The sequence below is a fragment of the Urocampus carinirostris genome, chromosome 10 (genome assembly GCF_059441175.1).
Source record: "Urocampus carinirostris isolate Australia breed hairy pipefish chromosome 10, RoL_Ucar_1.0, whole genome shotgun sequence".
Lineage (NCBI taxonomy): Eukaryota > Metazoa > Chordata > Actinopteri > Syngnathiformes > Syngnathidae > Urocampus > Urocampus carinirostris.
This window is the reverse complement of record NC_142358.1, coordinates 26,057,314-26,077,715: the sequence shown is the minus strand read 5'-3', so window position 1 is coordinate 26,077,715 and position 20,402 is coordinate 26,057,314. Positions and strand designations below refer to the sequence as shown.

Genomic DNA, 20,402 nt, shown 5'->3' with positions numbered 1-20,402 from the left:
CTAAAATATTTGTTTGTGTTGTTTATTTGGCAAATAAAATCAACTCATCATTTTTTTTTATTCTAGATACAGATGCTCCCCTATTTACGATCATTCAAATTACGTAAAACAGTAGATACGAAAAAAACTTCGGGATGTCGAAAATATCCGGGCATTTCTGTAAATTAGATTTTGTATTGTGTGCACCTTTTACTGAAAATAGGACATTGTTATTGTGCTTCTTTCCGCCGCTACCAGCGTGTGGCGCTGTGAGAGGTCACCCAGCATCCACCCAGAAGTGAAAAAATTGTCTTCCTCTTCTTAGTTCATGTGTAAACATCTCTCTTTCAACTGCTCATTATCCAACCGCTGCCACCAATGTAGCATATCGTTTTGTGTGGGTAATGGATTGCTCCTTGTTCATGAAAAAAATACTCAAATACTTACGCTCTCTTTGGAGAGTGACAACCGTCAGCACCAGTTTATTGTAAACACACCAAACTCTCTCCAAAACTAAACTCTCACGCTCCCCTACACTCTCGCGACAACTCTCACGAGATTTGTCGCCCTACTGACATCATTCATGCGCACCTCACATTCTACGCCTACACTCTCTCCAGCACGCTAAGAACTAAGAACTGTTAATGTTTAATATATCATGCATCCATTCAATATGGTTGTTGTTAAGTGTAAAGAAGAGGCGAGCAGGTTTATTTGAAATGAAAGTGGAATAAGGAAGCTTGATGCGGTTGATAAAGTGTTGTGATCGCTTTTTTTCTGCCACTGTTTACTATGGAGGAGAACCTCTTGAGGCGTATCGCCCAAAAGTAAGTTCAACTAAACTTCATCTATCTTTATAGAGCATATTATTTTATGAAGTGTTTATTTTTTCAGTAAAAAACAATACAGGTTACTTATACAAACCTCAAACATACAAAAGATAGCACTGAAGCAACTTACGAAAAAATTCAACTTACGAACGATCGTCTCGTTCATAAGTAGGGCAGCATCTGTAGTCTGTCCAGCTGATAGTAAACAAGTGCGTTGTGATTGTAAGGTTTATTTTAATTTAATAAGGATAATTAAAATCATTAAAAAGAGGAGCAATTGGCCAAGGTTGACAGGTATGACAAAGTATAAAACAGTAACGTGACTGGTGTTCTAACATATTTGGAATAGGCATATGATTCTGGCATAGTTTATCCTGTCTTTTTACATTTACAGTATGGTGTAAGTTGTAGTAGCTATACCTTGTCCAGAACGACATCATTGATGACAGGAAGACCCTCGGGTTTATTCATGCTGGCCGAGATGAATTGGAATCCAAGAAGAAATGATCGGTCATACGTTTTCTTATCCTCTGGATTAATTGGCTTCCATTGATCTGAAAAAGAAACAGACTAATAAAGGAGGGCGTCCTGCGTTTGGTTTGTGAGACTGTGTTCACCCAGCCTTTACTGCACCCCCCAAACAAACCTGCCGCATGGCTGCAGCTAGTATTTAAGCATCTCGTTACAACGAAAAGAAAATTCACCAATCAAATCGGACTCTGATGAAAGTCAGAAGAGTGCAAGAAATGGTGATCACCAGCAGGTACTCTGTGGACTATTATCGGGTTTGAGAATAGAATAGTACTGTCTTAATTCTCATTGATATCAATGTCGGAAAACATTGTTTGCAACAAGATGAGACGTGGCACTCAAGTATAAAACATGTCATGAAGACTTTAAGGGAGAAAAGAGAAAAAACTCAGGATAAATAGGCAAAACTGGCTTAAGTTATAGTAATATCGCAATGAAAAAGAATACTGCATTAAACCAATAGTCCTATTAAACGACTGAGGCGGCGTTAAGGAGAAGCCACTCCCTGCTACGGGTAAGTTACATAGCTACCCTTACAAGCTACGCCACTGAGGAGTCAGCAACGCCAGATCCATTAGCCATGAAACATATAACATAGAGCTACAACTTGTGTGCCAGCGCTCAACTAGCCAGCTGCTCGGTGCCGAAAGCACACAGTCAGAGGGGCTTCAACGTCCATGACAGTGTGACGAGAGTTCAAGCTATTCGATTTCCGTAAGGGGTTTCAGGGGGGGGGGATGATAAATCACGGACCACACAAAGTAAGTGGGGGCTCTTCACTCATACCTGTTACTACGAGTGCTTTTGATGACTGTTCATTTTTGTATGACAATAAAACCATTCATTTTTATTGCAGTTATGTGTTCTGTGTTATTATTTGTAGTTTTATAGTTGTCATTTTGTCACAGTTATATCTCTCAGTCGGTGATGATGTCATCTCTAGGTAAGTTTGCCCCTTGGTGGCTTTTATGAAGGTGTAACGCTAGTTGGCGGAATTTTTACTTTTCGCGGGTGGTTCTGGTCCCCATTCACTGCGAAACCAAAGGATCTCTGTACTTGAAAAATTGGCCTGTTCATATCAAGTCCTTACGGTTCCTGCATATTTTTACTTTGAGTATATTAGTGAAAGCAAAATGAAGACCCATAAACCAATGAATCTCTGTCGGGAAATGCTTTACACACATGTAGGGGTTTCAAGATGAATCATTTTCTCGATTACGCCGTAATGCTGAGGGAATCATTTATAACATGTTTGGTGCATGCAAGTCATGTTTGTATAGCCCTTAATCACAAAGAGTCTCAAAAGGCTGCACAGACCACAGATTATTGCAAACAACACTATGGTGTAAATCATTCACTGAATACAAACACCTCTCTGTTTATATAAAAAAAAAAATATATATATATATATATATATATATATATATATATATATATATATATATATATATATACATAAATCGTAAAATTCAGACTATAAGCCTCGACTTATTTCCTAAGCTTTCAACCCTGCGGCTTATGCAATGTGGCTAATGTCTTTTTATTTTTTTTTAAACGGCCGCCAGGAGCGCTCGAGCAATAAAGGTATGCGTGAGACAGGTGGAATATAGGTGTCAAGGAAAACCCAAGTTTAATGTAACTTCACACTTTGTGCATGAATAAAACTAGCATGAACAGACTCTCATCCTGGAAAAGTATTGAAAATAATCTGAGGAATCTGTATTTATTTTTTAATCTATCAGCTTTATCGTGTTTTTTTGAGTGACTATTTTACACGTTTGGATTCACTGGACTTTCTTGAAGGTAACTACACCATATTTGCACGGAATAGTGTCATGAGTAGAAGTTCCCAGCATGTTGGGGTTAGTTATGCCAGCTTTATAGTTTTCGCCTATCTTTTTTCAGACAGATTGTGGTGTTTCTGTAATGAGTATATTTCAAAATGGTCATCATATCTTGAATCCCAAAAGTTTAAGCTTTCCAATAATATTCTTCTTTCTATAACATGCGACATGATTTACAGTATTTCAGTGACATTGTAAAGACATAACTTTGTTTATTGGGCCGTCGAAACGTTAAGGGGTTAACCTATCTACATAATATTCCAAACTTTGATCTGATAACTGAATAAGCTTTCGGTGAGAAATGAATTGTGGTCTTTCCTGCACATTCATATTTATTGTTTCTTTCTGCATGTATTACGACGGCGCTAACACACCGCTGTTCGGCCTTTGAAAGTTGGAATGCGCTTTAGTACACCGACAGCCTGTTATAGTGAATTATGATATACATGAGATGACTTTCTTTTAGGGAAATAAGACCAAATGTGAAAAAGGAGAAAGTTATTTGTCCGAACTAAATGGCCAGTAAAGGGCGTTAACTTAAATAAGACCTACCTTCTTTATATTGATATTCCTTGTTGGTTGCTGTCTGTTCAGGAGGTGTTGGCTTAATGTTCTCAGCATCCAGTTTATCTTCCTTGTCTTCCCAGGTTAAGTCAGTATCTTCTAATGCTGGAGAAGGAGCAGGAAGTTGGGTTTCATCTGGTGCTGCTGGAACAACTTCAGGCTCTGGTGGCGTTACAATTTTCTCCTGAAGCAAATTGAGAAAGAGCTAAGAGGTTCATCAAGGCTTCAGTTTTGCATAGCACTGATCTGAAATTTATTTGTTTCGATTTCATGCGTGAATATTTTAAATCTTGGAATGACAATCTTTTTTAATGAGAGGATATACAGATGCCAGCAAATTACAAGCATTTTGACTATACTTTCAAAATTTGGTACGTTACCACAGAACTTACCACATAAAATATTGGACCCTTGTTTATGTTTCGTTTAATTTTTATCAGGGTATTTTCCTAATTTGGTCTATTGTTCAGTAAACTGAATTTGAAAATAGGTTTGTTTTTAAAAAAACCCACGTTTTAAAACAATAGTCTGGCAAGACAAGTTTCAACATGATTTGAAGTAGTCCTAATTGTAGTTTGTCAGTAAAAAATTGTTCTGTTATGTACAGATTGTTCTGGAATTAATATCATCAGTGTCCAAGTTCGTTTTACTCAAGGTCAAAAAACCGTAATTCAAATGCTTGAACTTTTGTATCAGCCTTGGACTTACAGCCGTTTGTGCACATTTATGTGAGTACAGTAGTAAAATTTGACTCAGAAAAAGCTGTTTTGAAGCTGTCTGCTTGTAGATGTTTGGGTGTCCAACTCACTTTTTCTTCTTTAGGCTCAACTCAGAAAGCACCGTCAAAAGAAAACCAATGGCTAAAATTAGATAGTAAGAGTAATTGAACGGCCGTATTTTCAAAGCAAGGATGGCCAAGTTATAGGGCCCCCTATTTCAATGATAAGAGAAACTTGACCCCTGGGCGCCTCCTGTCAGCTAAATGCTGTAAAATTCTCTCAAAAAGTTGTTTACACGTTCTGGTTTAAACTGTCCAACATACACCCACCTCTTTATAAGCATCCAGTAGATCTCCTACAGCTTCCTTTTTATTGAAATCTTTCATTTTCTTCTTTTTCTTTTGAGCAGACACAGCCACTAAAGAAAAGTGCAGATTAGCCATCATATAATAAAGAATGTCTAGCTTTGTTTTTGGGCAAAACAAACAGTAAACAACCCATAGATAAAACAAGCAGATTCTAATTCAGAAAATGATAACTTAATATAATACAATATAATATAATATAATATGAGTGGCACACCTTGCACTGTAGTTTCTATGGGGGTATTGAGCACAAGCTGGGAAGGACCTGTCACTGATTCTCGGTCACTATCGTCTTTTGAGTCTACCACCAGTGGAGATGATACTCCAGCAGAAATGCATTGAGAAATCTGCATATTCCCGTTGGTGTCTTGAGAAAAACAAGCACCCTTTTCTTCATCTTGAGGTAAGAAAGATGCTTCCTGAGTAACTGTTTCAGGAGTAATGTCTGGACTTTGGCTAGAAACCATTTCGGCAATAGGCGCTGAGGTGGATTTGACTAGTGATGTAGGCACTGCTTTATTAATGGCTTTGGAGGTATTAGTGAAAGGCTGCACTAAATCTTCAGGCTCAGCAATGGGGCTGTCATCACGCACATCCGTGTTGGGGTAAGGGGCCTCATGGTCTTGAGAAGATAACAGGGGTAAACCGTTTGAAAGGCTGAGCTCCTCAGGTTGAGCAATTGGAGATTCCAATGAACACTTGTGACTTGATGGCACCATGATCGGAGGGCTTTTTGGCGCATTATCAGTCACTCCATTTAAGGATGAAGTGACTGTTAGAGGACTGTCCGTAAAAGTAGCATCCCCTGTTTGCTCCTCATCCTTACAAAACACCCCATCAATTTTTTTAAGATGTATTTCTGTCCTTTCTTGGGTTTCTTGAACTGAAGGGGCAGGCAGAGGATCAGGAAGTGGTGCAGGGTAGGCAGGTACCTCAGGTGCAGTTTCGGGCTCAGGATTTTGTTCTCTGGGAGATTTGGGGGTGGACATTTTGTCTGAAATAGGAACAATGGACGCAGGGGAAGAAATACAAATAGTGCTGGTAGAGTTGTCTTGTGATAATAAAGATGGCATTGTTGGCGTATTGTTCATGTCAATAACGGTAGCGCCTGAGGGGAGGTCATCCTGAGCAATATCAGGAGGCTGTGACATAAGAAGCAGCAAAGGTTTGTCACCGTCACCTGGAAAAGACACAAAGATCGAAACTTATTTGTACAAATTGCACCAATATCAAATGGTTTTCCTTTTCCCCCACTGATGAGCTTGGGGATTTCAAAATACTTCGTTGAAAACAATTATTTTTCATGATTTAGGATCTCATTAAACATTACCTTACTGACCTAGGGGTTGAACGTCAATGCCTTTTTGTATAATGATGTTGAAGATTTGGGTTTATCTTTGACTACATTTTTGGAGGCTGTAGTTAAATGTAAAGGGGGACATTCAAACCAAATGGAAAATGAAATGACAAGATTTTGTTTAATGTTTTTTTTTTTCTCACAAACTTTTCAGTTGACTGTTAGACAGATAGGATGACTGAAACGATAACAAATACATAAGTAATTGTGCATCACTTAATTTTTCATTAAATACAATTATTTTATTTCATTACCCTGTTATATGTATTACATAATGCACAACAAAAACAAAGGTGTTGTCCCAGCAACGTTTTTGCAAAATTGAACAGATCTTAACATTTATACTTAACATTGGTTAAATTGTCTCTACTATCAGATGCTAAATCATGTAATCTTGTCTCATTTTTTCCTAATTCTCGGGAAAAAAAACATTTCTTAGGATGATCAAAATGATCCGGTTACAAATAACTAACTACACTCGAGGTATTTTGAACATGCAATGTCCACGCCTTTGCGGTTTAATGACTTTTGCGACTTTTTATTTTTCCCTTTAACCACACAAAATGTTCAGGGGGACCTCAGCTGCGCGTACATAAATATTTTTTAATGCCTCTCATCGAGTTTTTTTTAATCATTTTTTTTCTTCCAAAGGACGCGCGCCTAAGGTTAAGCAACTGGATATTCTAGTAAACACTGGTGACTTGATGGCCCCATGATAGAAGGGCTTTCAAACATGCTATTACTTATTTAATTTAATAAACCAGAAAAAATATGTTAAAATAGGAAAAAAATACTGAACAATTTATTGGGCAAGGCTTTCTGACAATATAGTAAGAATTTATTTTTTCCAGCGCACAGCACACATTGCTTTGCTATAACTGTTTTTCCATGCGAGTTTTAATTGAATATAATACAAAACAAAAAAAATACAAAAAAAATATGAGCATAGATAGATGCTTGAGCAGTGCAATTGAGGAAGACATTTTGTTGAAATTACCAATGGATTTCAGTAAAGATAAGTGTCTGAGCAACAAACCCACCTGCTCTAACCTGTGCAGGAGCAACAGCAGCTGGAGGGCTCTCACCGCTGGCCTGGACCAATCCGGTGTCACATCCAGATATGAGAGTCTATACAAACAAGAATCCCAATTCGTGGTACTGTAAGTGCATAGTCCAACCTAATCCTAACCATACCCTGATTTATTTTACAAAACTGATAATATAGGTCTATGCAGAATAACAGCAGAAGAAAAAACATGCTAAATAATGATTCCTTTTGTATGTCGATAAAACTACCTGTGGTGGAGTAGGGGTAGAGTCACTGCGGCCTCCTGACATAATTTCCTCTGTGACGTCCCGGCCTCCTTGTTTTGGGTCTCTTATTGTGATCTAGGGAGTACAAAAGAAATTAGGTGCCAATTACTGCAAATAAAGTTATGCAACACCATTAGACTGAAATAAAGACTGATTCACAAACATTGCATACATGTGTTGTGTGCAAGAACATGTATTAGCACTATTCCTGGGGAAGCACAGATGTTATTGAGACAACTATCACTAATCATACATGCACGCACAATCTTTAGCTTTTACTGCTTGTCCTCTGACTATTCGTCATTGAATGCATCATTTCTGAAATGCTAAAATCTACCACGACCCTCCAGTTTTTAACACAACCTCACACAAAAAAAGGGAAAAAAAAACAATAGTTTCGCTTTCACACACTCTGCTACTTGGGGGACGTGGATGTGTAATCACTCTCACATTAAGTGCCACACAAACATTTTTGAAACACTCATTCTCTGTCACTCACTCGCTACATGCTTATTCTCGCAGTCAGCGCTGGTCTGAAACTGGTATGATCCAGAATGCAACTAAATCAAGTGACGTGCACAGTCATGAGACTGAAATGTCAAGCATAACTTTTACAACAAGAACTCAACCTTGCAAATGTTTAACACAGAAAAAGCCCAAAATGGTTGTTTACTGTTACTAACCTTTGCACGACCCAGTCCATTGGTAGCTATTCCTATCAGAGTATTCTCATCCCCGGAATAAAGTGGCTGCTCCAGCCAGTCCCGGGCTTGACATTAAGCAGCATGAAACAGGCTTGTGGTCCAATACTTTAGCTAATCTTAACCGTCCTAAACTGAGAGCACAACATACAAGAGCTGAGCTGTGAGAAGAATAGTTCGGAACTTTACTCCCTCACTTATTTGATGAACAGAACAGGGAAGAGAGAGAAAAAAGGATGGCCACTAGCCTTCCAAAGCTAAGGCATTGGAATGTGCAACTCCCGCCCACAGAGACTAACAGACAGTTAAAGGGGCCCACGAGGGAAGTAGGGTAAGGCAGCAGTATGAAGCAATGAGAGTGTTTCAAAGGAGGTACAGTTGTAATCCATTGGGCTTCTACAACAAAAATCTACCTCTTAGCTCCTTCTTCCTCATTCTGAGCCGAACATACTGCAAATTTAATCAAGAACAGAGGAAACCACCAGAAGAGGAAGAGGGAGTGCCACAGAATTCAGTAGGGGAGGGGGGGATAGTTGGCCACGTGGAGCTGAGCAATGTGCTGACATGACCCACAGCCCCTCCCCCTCTAGTTTTTTCACTTTGACATGAAGTGAGAGCAAGACTGATGGACAATTTAACTAAGAAAATAATTAAAGTCCTAACGATCTCACATGCAATTGGTGGGCATTAAAATAATACAAAGCACATATACTGCAAAACACATTTTAGCTGAAAAAAATGACTATCTGCATTAACTTTAGATTTTTTTCGACATATTTGTAACCACTCTTGGGTAGTAACGTTTTCCCAAAAACTGTATGACTACTTTAGAGATCACCTTAAACTTAAAACAAGACTGTTCATAAAGGAAACAATCAGATATAAATTTCCAAATGCCTGTTTCTCACAGTTGTCACTGGACCCAGTCAAAGTCCAATCAAAGGCAACTCTAGCCACTGATAAGCAACCAAAAGCAACCAAGGCAAAGTCTCAATGCAAAGGAAATAAGCTGAACCTATGTATTCAAGTGCTGTTTTCACCAGTCAACAAAGGATACGTGTTTAAAATGGGGGTTTGGAGAGGTACTTTGAAAATGTACCTGTTGTAACGTATTTTGAATACCATAATAATGTAGTAATGGAAATCGATTACTTTAAATTATTTTTAGATTACTCCAATACCAAATATAATAATAAAATACACGATAAACATAACATATTACTACAATTTGTCTAAGATAAACGAACAATGTAACCTTGAAAAAGAATTGGATGAAACCAAGGTCTGGCAGTTGCTTGTAGTCCTTCAAGAAATGTTCAAATTTTAACCACGTAGTTTAGTTTATTAGGCAAAAATAAACTTTCTCTTTCACATTGAAGACAAGATATACTTCGTTTTAGTTCATAATGGAAGCATATTAAGAACCAAGTATTGTTTTAAACACACTAAGTGTTCAATTTTTAAATTTCCAACAATATCAGGGGTGTCTTATTTCCAGGTTCAAGTTTTATTTGTTTGAGTCGGGATGAAAAACCTCTCAACCATATTCAGATTTACTGGGATGTCCATTCATCTCAGATTAACTGGTGTCATCCTTATTTTAATTCAAGTGTCTCTGCTATAAGTGAAAAAGTCACACTCAAAAGCTCCCTAAGTGGCTCACACAATGAACAGTGTATGTGAAACACCAATCAAAAAAAGTTGTTTCTTTAACTTTGATCACGAAAAGAAATTTTCTATCTTGCTGCTTTGCACATTCTTTGTGCTTATTTGGGATACTAGGATCCACAATCTTTTTTCTGTCAAACCGCTGGTATAATCTGACATGTATTCTGCCATTCTGGCTCAACGATGTGAGCGCAGCTTTGCTACATAGCACTAAATATATATGGGAATATACTTTTAAATAAAAATGTAATTTTGGAAAGTAATTCTTATTTTTACTAAATATACGTCTGATTTGACAAAGTATTTTATCCTGTAACAGAATACAATTACATTGTTTTAAATATCCTAATTAACTAACTATGTATTGCGTTTCTCCCAAAGACTGATTAATATAATGTACACAATAAATAAACCACACCAAATGGAATTTTACAAAACATTTTGACTGAAAGATAACTACATAATAGTCATACATACACTGTGTGTGTGTATATATATATATATATATATATATATATATATATATATATATATATATATACATATATTATTCCAAAAATTTAGGACAGCTTGGTTTTACAGCAACTCATAAAGGAAGGGCAATTCATGATACTACATCTCAGATACTTAGATTACATCTGAGAAATCATTTGAAAAAAAAAAAAAAATCGTACTCGTTTAGTGCCATTGCTCAGATGATGACAATGACCACAAAAAGCAAATTTAGAAATCATTGTAATTAAGGAAACATTTATGTCATTTGACGTTAGAATCTACCAGGTGTATGTTCTTCTTTTCTCATATTTCTTTATAAAAATAAATTAAAGTTAAAAATGTCTTTTTTTCCGAGTTTTAATGGATTGAGCAGCGTTTTTGTTATATATGTCTTTTAGACAGTGACAGCACAATAGTTCTCATTTAGGTTTGCGATCAGGGGAGGCTGTTATTCTTTAAGTGAGGGTTTGTGCAGCACTTACTGTGATTAAGGGCTATACAAATAAATATGACTTAAATCAAATTTACTGATGAAAGATGAAAGAGTTCAATATGTTCAAAGTAAAACATGTACAAACTAGGAATGTCCAAATGGCACTTTTTTAGCATCCCAGTCTGAGTCTTTCATATCAAGTAGATTTTAGGAGTCAAAATCCGCTACATCAACGATGCCTATTACTGTTAAACAAAATGTTTTTTTTAGTTGTTTGTTTTTGTTTTTTTAAGAGTTTTGCATAAAAAGTGCTAGTCCGTTTAGCTTCAGCTGATACCTATATTTTTCTTGATCACGTATAATGCAAACTATTCTAACATAACTAATTCATATTCGTTCTAATTATGTTTGAGCCTTTGACAGGAGAGCTGAAGACAGACAGGATATGGGCAAGTGAAGGAACAATTTGATGAACGCACACCTTGTGAATCAAGGCCTTCTGTTAGAAACAAAAGAAACTTAACTGTGATCCTCCAGAGATCAAGTACAGTATTCTCTAGTAATGCATCTTATTTTACCACTTCCGCTGCCCTGTGACTATTTAAGGACCCAAATGTTGGACCTCTCATTTTACTTTTTGGGGGAAATATTTTTAACAGAATCTCGATACAATGAGTGAAACTGCAGGACAATACTCCTTTCCCTGACAAGCAGGCTACAGCTAAAGCTAGCTTTTAGCAGCTTGTTACAGTGAAAAGAAAAACAATTTTGGAAATTGGAAAAGTCAGAAGAACGCAAAGAAACGGCTGATCACCACCGAGTACTCCATAGATTGTTATCAAGTCTGTAAATCGACTGAGGCGGCGTCGGGACAAATCTGCTAAGCCACCACTGCGGACCAGGTTTCTTGCAACACCATGTCCATTAACCATGTAACAAATGACTTTTTTGTGGGAAACTGCTACATTTGGGACAGTTTTATTGAATCATCACAGAGATCTGGCTCAGTTCAAGGACAACCCGTGCTAGCACGCAGCTAGCCAGCTGGGATCTAAAATGCTGAAAGAAGAAGCCCTCCAATTTTGGTTTTACTGATGAATAATGACAATAAAACCATCCATTCAACTACAAATATGTGTTGTGTGTTATTACTTGTAGATATATAGTTGTTATTGTTACGGTCGCAACTCCAAGTCGGTAATTACGTTATCTCAAGGTAAGTTGAACTCTCTGGGGCTCTTATGATGTTGTGAGGCTACTTTGTGGATTTTCACTTTTTGTGGTTGTTCTGGTCACCATTAACCACGAAAACCGAGGGATTTCTGTATTTAAATACAAATTAGCCCGATCCAGTCCTCCTAAAAGCATACAAGTGGACCCTAAACAGCTTTAAAAAACATCTACCTTATCACTTAAAATATGTATAGTAATTACATATAAAAATACTGTAATAAGAGATATATAAGGGTATTAACAAAATAAAATATTTATAATAAGAACCGTAACAATTGTGTGTGTGTGTGCTGCTGGGGGTTTGCAAAGAGAAGTCAGTGAGATCGCATACCTGTCAACCTATGGGTTTTCCCTCTTTATCATTTCACATTGTGTAGGCTTTATAATACTTTTTAGATGCTCAATAAAAAATTAGAAAAAAATCTCATCTAAACCATTTCTGCTCTAACCTACATCGGCTCTTGCTTAAGAGGATATACAATCATTTTTAATGGGAGTAATTGGCAGAGGTTGACAGGTATGAGATCGAAAGACTTGATGATACACATGCACATACTGTACATCTAGAATTAAAATTATTGTATATTTAGATGACCATGCACACAAAAAAATTGCGAAAGAAAACCACTTCAGGGGAAAAAATTATGTCGTATACTAGTCAAGCTGATGCTGGCGGTAAGCAATCACATGAGTGGTAAGCGGTCATAGTGGTACAGCCCGTGAACTGGATTTTCCTTAACATAGCGATGTCGATTTTTGTTTAAAAAGATCGTCTGCAGAAATTCATGTTTTTAGAGGTGGTTATATAAAGAGGTACCACTGTACTTAGAATACAAATCATGTATTCTAAGTACAGTGGTACAGATGCCGGCCGAGCAAAGTGGTGCCGAACCGTTATTGTTGATAAAAGGCATGATCGAACACTGACCTGCTTGCGTTCCCGTTTGCTGTGAATATGTTGTGGAGCTTGTGGTGAAGGTTGTGTCTGTGGAGTTGCAGGGTTCATAATGACAGCTGGCGTCTGCACTTGTGGGGTAAACTGAGGCTGAGCTGGATAGTAGGCTGTTGATCAGGAAGGACAATATTGATCAAAACATTAAAGCTTAATTACATAAAAATGACATTAAAGTAAGCCCAGTACAGTGAGACAAAGTAATAAACAGCAAAACAATCAATAATGTGAGACATTTTGTTGTGGCAGGGGATTTTATGCTGATAATTTAAAATCCAGATGCTGCAGAGCCTTGCCAGCTGTATATAACATGCAGTAGAGCACTGTTTTATTTAAAGCGGATGACATAAACAACAAAAAACAACCAATGAGAACCACTCTACAAACTAGTATACTGTGTCTTTGGTCAATATTGTGCCAGTTACCATCTTGAGAACACCACAATAACAATTAACTGTAAGATAGTTTTTCTTTAGTGATGAGTTCCTCTGTGTATAAAGGAACGAAATGTTGATGATTGGTGGCTCCTAGCTGACAAAGCTGCAGCTGAGCGATGGGCACCTGAGGAGATGCGACATGCAGCAATGCCAAGCAGGAAATACCAACTACTTGTACTTTAACTGAAGCTAAGGAAACCCCAGCGTCTACTAAGAACAGTGCAGTTGAAGTCCAGGGAGGACAAGAAGACAACGAGGGAAGACCATAAAGGGAGTGGGTGACAAGTTACCCAACCCACTGGCCTCTTCTTTAACTACAGAAAACACAAGAAAAAGAACCCACAGGCCCTACAAAAGGTAGAATGATAAATCGGCCTAAAAGGACGGTAACGACAATGGCAATGGAAATGGACGAAAAAAGCAGAGCTTCAACTAAAGAGGAGAAGATTATACGAAAGTGTGCTTAAAGATGTAAAAAGGAGACCATGCATAGGGGGCGGCAGATCCACCAGAGTACAGCGAAGAGCGATCAGAAAGGCCCACATCAACCTTATACCGCACTAGCGGATAAGACAAAAAAGACCAGAAACCAGGTAGGAAACCACAGTGTGATTCTAGTCTAGTCTAGTCATGTTTATTTGTAGCCCTTAATCACAAACAGTCTCAAAGGCCTGCACAGACCACTATTACACCATCTCCTAATCTGAAATACATGAGGGCAAGGAAAACTCAAAAACCTCAGCATGAGTAAAATAAAGAAACCTCTAGAAGTGGCGCACAAGAGGTTATTCCAGGGTGACCGGGCTGCAATAGATGTCGTAAGGGTATCAACAGACGATACACGGACATCATCAGCATGAAATATAGTTAATAAAAGAATGTTTAGTTGACAAGTTTCCCAAATTTGTGACCGATGCAGCAGGCTGTAGATGATGGTGTACTTTTTGGCTATTACAACATTTTCTACAAAGACATTTCATAAATACGGTACATGTTCTCTTGAGTTTGGAACCTTTTGGGTTTAACAAAAGAAGCCACAGTAACACCAAGACAAAATGCGGCAGTCCAGATAAAAAAAAAAAAAAAAAAAGAGTTATCAGCTCTGCAATGCACTTTGTATTTAAGTCAACGAATAACTTACGGAATCAAAGCAAAGATGGTGACCAAAGAAAGCTGAACAATGGAAGCCGAAAAAGTCCGGGGAGCTGGAAACAACCAGAGAGCAACTGGAACAGCATATGAGAAGGCAGTTCGGCGACTGGCTAAGACATGTTCCACTCGGAGCACCAGGATACATGCCGTACAGTTTACAGACAACCTGGCAAAAATCAACCAAAAACAACTCCCTGGGAAATACAAGGTCTGGTGCTACCAGATGATTCTCTACAGGAGGCTGGTGTGGCCCTTGAAAATGAACAATATTGCATTATCTGCTTTGAGTAAGATGGATGGAAAGGCCAATTTATTCATCCTAGAGTAGCTGGGACTGCACAGTTGCCATCGGGAAACAAGATTCGTTGTAAAAATTACTGTACACTGCAGCTCCCATTGCAGTCCCTCAGGCTGGGCTACATGCAAGAAAAGACTAGGTTTGTCCTTGAGCTAAAAGCATCAGCTGACCAGTCAGTGAGGGATGCCAGCGCCAAGGTCCCCACTAGCAGAAAGTGGTGCGTCAAAGTAGAGGTCGACAAAGCTGTGAGCAGGCTCCAACACAAAGAGATGATAGGCAGAGTCTACGCAGGAAGAGCGGGCCTGGGGTGGGGAGAAGCGCTACGGTTTTGGTCTAAAGCTAGGGAGGAAGGAGATGTTGGTGGCAGAGGTGTCAAGGATAGAAGATGCGCACTACAACTTCAAGGTGGTGTCACAAAGCCAACAAGAAAGTTGGACAACTTGGGAGGGAGTTGTCCAACAAAAATCAGTTGGTCTGACCTGTGTAAGATGCCAGGGGCAATAATAAGGTTCCTCAGTCGTACAACATACGACACTCTTCCTTGTCCCCTCGCAACTTCCACCAGTGGTTCGGAATGAGGTATTCTATGCACTCTGCAATGCTAACATATATTACATTTATTTTGTGAGGCTGCAATCGTTATTGTTAGGAAAACCTTGTAATAGCGCTCCACTTTCAAGTTAGGATTAGCTTCTAATACAGGTTAAGAAGATCAGGAAATCAACTTGGTGCAAATGTGAGAAAAAATTAGGGATTTTGATTTTCATAGGCAGCTACAATCTGGAATTCTAGTCCTTGAATCAGTTTCAATGTAGACACCTTACTCATTCCAAATACGACGCCTAAGTAGGAAATCTGCAAAAAATAATATTTGTAACTGTCAAGTACATCAAAAAACAGTAAATAACTTGTTCAATATCAGGAATGTGTACCGTGATATTTTGTTCCATTTTATTGTTTGGCAACTGATCAACTACAACTATCGTAACACTATGCTTTTTTTTCTGGGAGGGGGTAAATTTAAACAGGGCCTTTTGTCTAGGTCACATTATTGGGAAGGGGACACTAAATTGCTTCAGTTAAAAAAAAAAACAACTCATGTTTGCTTTGCCAGAAAAATATAACGTTTTCTAATCAATAATATCAATAATATAAATAATATATGCTGTTTGTGGGTTAACTACCACAGCAGAACGTTATTATTTTCAAACAATCAGTCTTATCAATATCTGGAGTTTAAAACAATGTTGCAGTTAATACTAATAAGAGAAAATGTGTCACCACACCTTTCAGATTTACTCTTCAATTACATTGCATAGGGAATAATATCACACTAATGTATTTTTTTTTAAATTTGAAACATATATGTGAATGCAATTTGAGAAAAGGCCAATAGTGCAGTCAGGAAGCCAACGGGGACAGGAGGCTTTTAGGTTATGACAGAACAGATGATTTCTCCAAATATTATTTGAACTCCACCAATCCTGCACCCCTTTCACTAAACTTGCATGTATTTTTAGGAGTAAAAGCATAAACATACTAAAATGACTTAGTTACATAACACTACTCCACTGTTGGGTGAAAACACAAAACTATACAAGTTCAAAGTTCCTCTCCAGGCTCACTCAGTCAATGATGTCAACGGGACATTTTGTTTTTCAATGAGACCAACTGTAAAATGGCTTCAATAGTACTTTATTCTCGCTTCGTCCTTGGAAAGAGAAAAAGCGCTACAAATTTTGAATTGACAAGTCCTTTTGCTCAGCAGTAACAACACACTCAAACTCTCAACCACTGTAAGTATTACAGTGCAACTCACATTACGAAGCCTGCATTGTTGACCAAGAGCAACACAGACTAAATATAGTCAAAAACCGCATACGATAGTTTGCAAGAGGGAGGGAAGGATAGACCAAGGGAGACGAGGAGCATGCTTCTAACTTTAAGCCAGCAGAAGGAATGCATTTTTTCTTGGACAGTGGCCCAATACCGTAAATAAGAGGCATGAGATACAAGTCATTAACCACAGGCACGTTAACAGCTAAAAAGTGTGTTGCAAAGAGACTGTTTATCACGGCAGCACCAACCCTGAGAATCATACCCTTTGTAAGCACCGCGACTCCCCATGTTGAATGTCTACCTGAGTGCAAAAATAGTGTATGTGCAGCGGAACTGAACGATTGGGGGGGAGCTTAACAATGCCCCATAGTACTTTTTCGTGCACCCTCTCTACAGGTGTCCACACAAAATTATTTCTTTCAGTGTTTAGTTGGGCCTCTTCCAGTATGTCTCAGCCTTACTCCTCCCCTTTGACAAGAGCAGCATTGTTATTGAGACTTTTATGCTTCTTAGAGAAAGAAGTCCAGGAGCAGGGCATTCCTGGCTCTTGTCTATTGAAATAAATACCTACACTATGTAAAAACATCTTCAAGTGTCACTACCATTTGATATTTTTAGCCCATTAAGGTCCCCCCTCTAAATTTAAAAATATATTGATAATTTAGTTTGCAGTGAACTTCCCTGTTGATTCATTAGAGGCAGCCTCAATTTCTGTTGAGTCTTTCATTTTCGTTCCTCCCTGGTTCTCAAACATCAACGGTAGGGGGCCACCAAGACCACAGTAACCATGTATTAAAGCAAAGAGTTATAAGAGTGTCAGTCAATTGCATAGTAAACATACTCTGATTGGCAGATCAATCTGGGGAGCAGGTACAACCACTTCTTTGAAAAAAAATGAAACGGAAAGGCTCAAGAGCCAGAAAAAAAATGGGCTCAAAAAAAGTTTCTAAAACTGTGTTTTTACTCAATAATACTACCAGGGTAAAATACTTGTGAAATGTCAAAGTTTCTTTTTAATGTGTTTGAAACAATGATAATAATAATAAACATTTGTTAAATTTTTAACAAGATTGTGTGCCAGGTGTACATAAATAAATACCATTTTGGTAAAGTAAATAAAATTAACTTCTATGACTTGGGCAAATGGTTGCAACAATAGAGTGATCACTTTAAAGGAGTCTGAATACTTTTAGTACCCACTGTAAGGAAGTGTTTCTTAGGGGAATAGATCATAATAATATTTCTGTTTATCATGGACAAACTCAATCCCAAGAAAACAAAAAAAATATGTCATTATTGAAATAAAGAGATTTCTGTATCGTGCCAGTATCGGCCTTATTTTAAAGTATTGTACAGATATTTGAACAATGACAGTACAAATTCAAAGTTAAAACTATAATGGCAGTTTTAAAATCAACTACAAATTGAAAAATAAAGGAATATTATATTGTCATTAATTGGATGTATTTCTAATGAAAATAAATTGGGATTTATAGTGATTCAATTTAAATGAATTTGGTGTAAGCGAAATATCTTACCAGTAGCATATGTATCAGAATTTATGAACACTCAAGCGTTCGGTATCTGTAAGTCTTAACTTATATTGAACGTTGCAATAGAAACACAACCAAAAGGTACGATCAGGATGTTAAAATGTACTTGTCATGTCGACGACAGAGGAGAAAGATGCCCTATAGGTTACGGGTCTGACAGTTTTATTACCTCATACTCACTCACACCCCAACAAAGTATGTAAACAGAGTATGTGTCAAAATAAATGATGAAGTGCATTGTGAATGTTATAAAAGATGACGCAGTTTCTTGAGTCAATAGGCAAGTCAGCCTCACTCAGGACCCGCTTTTTCACTATTGGTTGTATGGGAGATATCACAAGATATCATCTCCAAACAGAAGAGCAGCTTCAGCGACAGACTGCTGTCACAGTCTTGTTCCACTGACAGACTGAGGAGATCACTTCTCCCTCATTCCATGAGGCTCTTTAACTCCACCCGGGGGAGTAAAAGCCCACATTAAATGGAATTATTGAAAAAAAATGTGCTACGAACTTCTTCAACATTGGCCTCAGTTGCAGGTCCTACAACACAATAACAACCCAAATGACAATTCAACGTGTCCCGGTATAAGTACATTATATTGAAAAACTTGATCTTAAATACGTATGTATCTTTAACAATATTAAAGTGATTTTACACTGGCATTTTATTTCATTGATATCTTTGTATATATAAATCGGTTGTACCACCAAACAAATAATTACCCACCTGAGGTTGGTTAAGATGATCGGACCTGTAATCAATTAATATTAACCAAACAGGTTATCATTTGTTAAAATCATTAGAATAATCTGCAATTTTTTTGTATGTATTCCCAAATTGTTTTAAATTGAAAATTTTTAGCTTGGATTTTCATGTTTTATGGGTTTTTGTATCTGCATTTGATCAGTTATTTGTTCTTTAATTCTCTCTGACGTATTTTGGGATTTTTTTAAATTGGACTTTCTTAGCTGGTGTTTATATGAGCTTTTGAATTTGGTTTTGTACCTGTATTTTATCTGTATAACATTTTTTAAAATTGTTTTATTCTGTTTGTCTCAGAAACTAAAGTGGAAATACAGCTCGTCACTTAATGTGCCTTTTGAAATACATCAATGAAATGTTGCCTCGCAGGTTGATTAACAGAAAATGTTGTATGTCCTGAGTTTCTAACAACATATAGATGAGTTAAAAAAAAAAAAGCTTTAATTTATAAGCACATTTTCGTCCTTGTCGTTATTTCTATTGCTATAGAATGACACTAAGATTGTTTTATTGGTTATATGCATGTTTGAAAAGGGGGACATTTTACGTTTGTGATGCACTAACACTCAACAAATTTCGTATGTATGCCACTGTACCTGCCAAAGATGATAAAGAAAAACTTTAAGCAATGACGGCGGCTTGGATGAAGCTCCAGTCACATACCATAATTACCGTATTCTGCAGGGCTTGTGCCTGAGTAGAAAGTGGTACTTCCTGCTGTTACGGGGTACTGCGGAGGTGTGGCCACATAGGTTGGAGTACGGTACTTAAAACACACAAAAACACATACATGTTGTGTATGAAAAGGTCATAAAAAATTGAAGTAAAATTAAAGATTGGACACCAACACCATAATATAATTTCAGTACAGATACTGAACTGTAAGACAAGCCAGTTGTGCAGCAATATTTAAAGATAAAAGAGGAAAATAGTTTTAAATCAAACGTCAAAACAGATGATCAGTTGTCCGTTCCTTTTCATGCTTCTAAAGCCAAAAATTTTCTTGTGCGCAGTCACATGTGATTTTGAAATGCAAATAATGGAGGCAATAAGCTCTACTACTGCAAAGTGTTGTATCTGGCGTCTTACGGGAGAAAGCGGTGTTCCATCAACACTGTGTATAGTGGACATAGGGCGCTGCTGACCTAGACCCGGGACGTTGTGAAGCTATGAGTAAAATGCTACAGAGACCTCTTCAATCCCACCAAACTGTCTTATTTTAAAGAAGTAGAGCCAGGGGACTCTGAGGTGGGCTCTCATATCTCTGGGGATAAAGACTTGAGTTGGTCAAAAAGCTCCTCGGTGGCAAGGACCCAGGAGCTAATGACATCCGCACAGAGTTCATAAGGGCAATGGATGTTGTGGGCGTGTCA

General features: G+C 37.7%; 1 protein-coding gene across 3 annotated transcripts in view; it reads right to left on the bottom strand.

Moving 5' to 3' along the window:
- The window catches only part of eif4g1b (eukaryotic translation initiation factor 4 gamma, 1b), a 50,980-nt gene that overhangs the window by 18,494 nt on the left and 12,084 nt on the right, over nt 1-20,402 (bottom strand). Inside the window, exons 6-13 of one of the 3 annotated variants that reach the window (XM_088345083.1) lie at nt 19,693-19,795; nt 12,962-13,095; nt 7,486-7,578; nt 7,230-7,317; nt 5,050-6,012; nt 4,797-4,885; nt 3,737-3,932; nt 1,230-1,363 (exon numbers count right to left, since the gene is read on the bottom strand). In XM_088345083.1, the coding sequence (XP_088201209.1) occupies nt 1,230-1,363; nt 3,737-3,932; nt 4,797-4,885; nt 5,050-6,012; nt 7,230-7,317; nt 7,486-7,578; nt 12,962-13,095; nt 19,693-19,795 (1,800 nt within the window). Of the gene's footprint in view, nt 1-1,229; nt 1,364-3,736; nt 3,933-4,796; nt 4,886-5,049; nt 6,013-7,229; nt 7,318-7,485; nt 7,579-8,186; nt 8,522-12,961; nt 13,096-19,692; nt 19,796-20,402 lie in introns of those variants that run through there. The other 2 variants (XM_088345084.1, XM_088345085.1) reach the window with 2 other exon arrangements.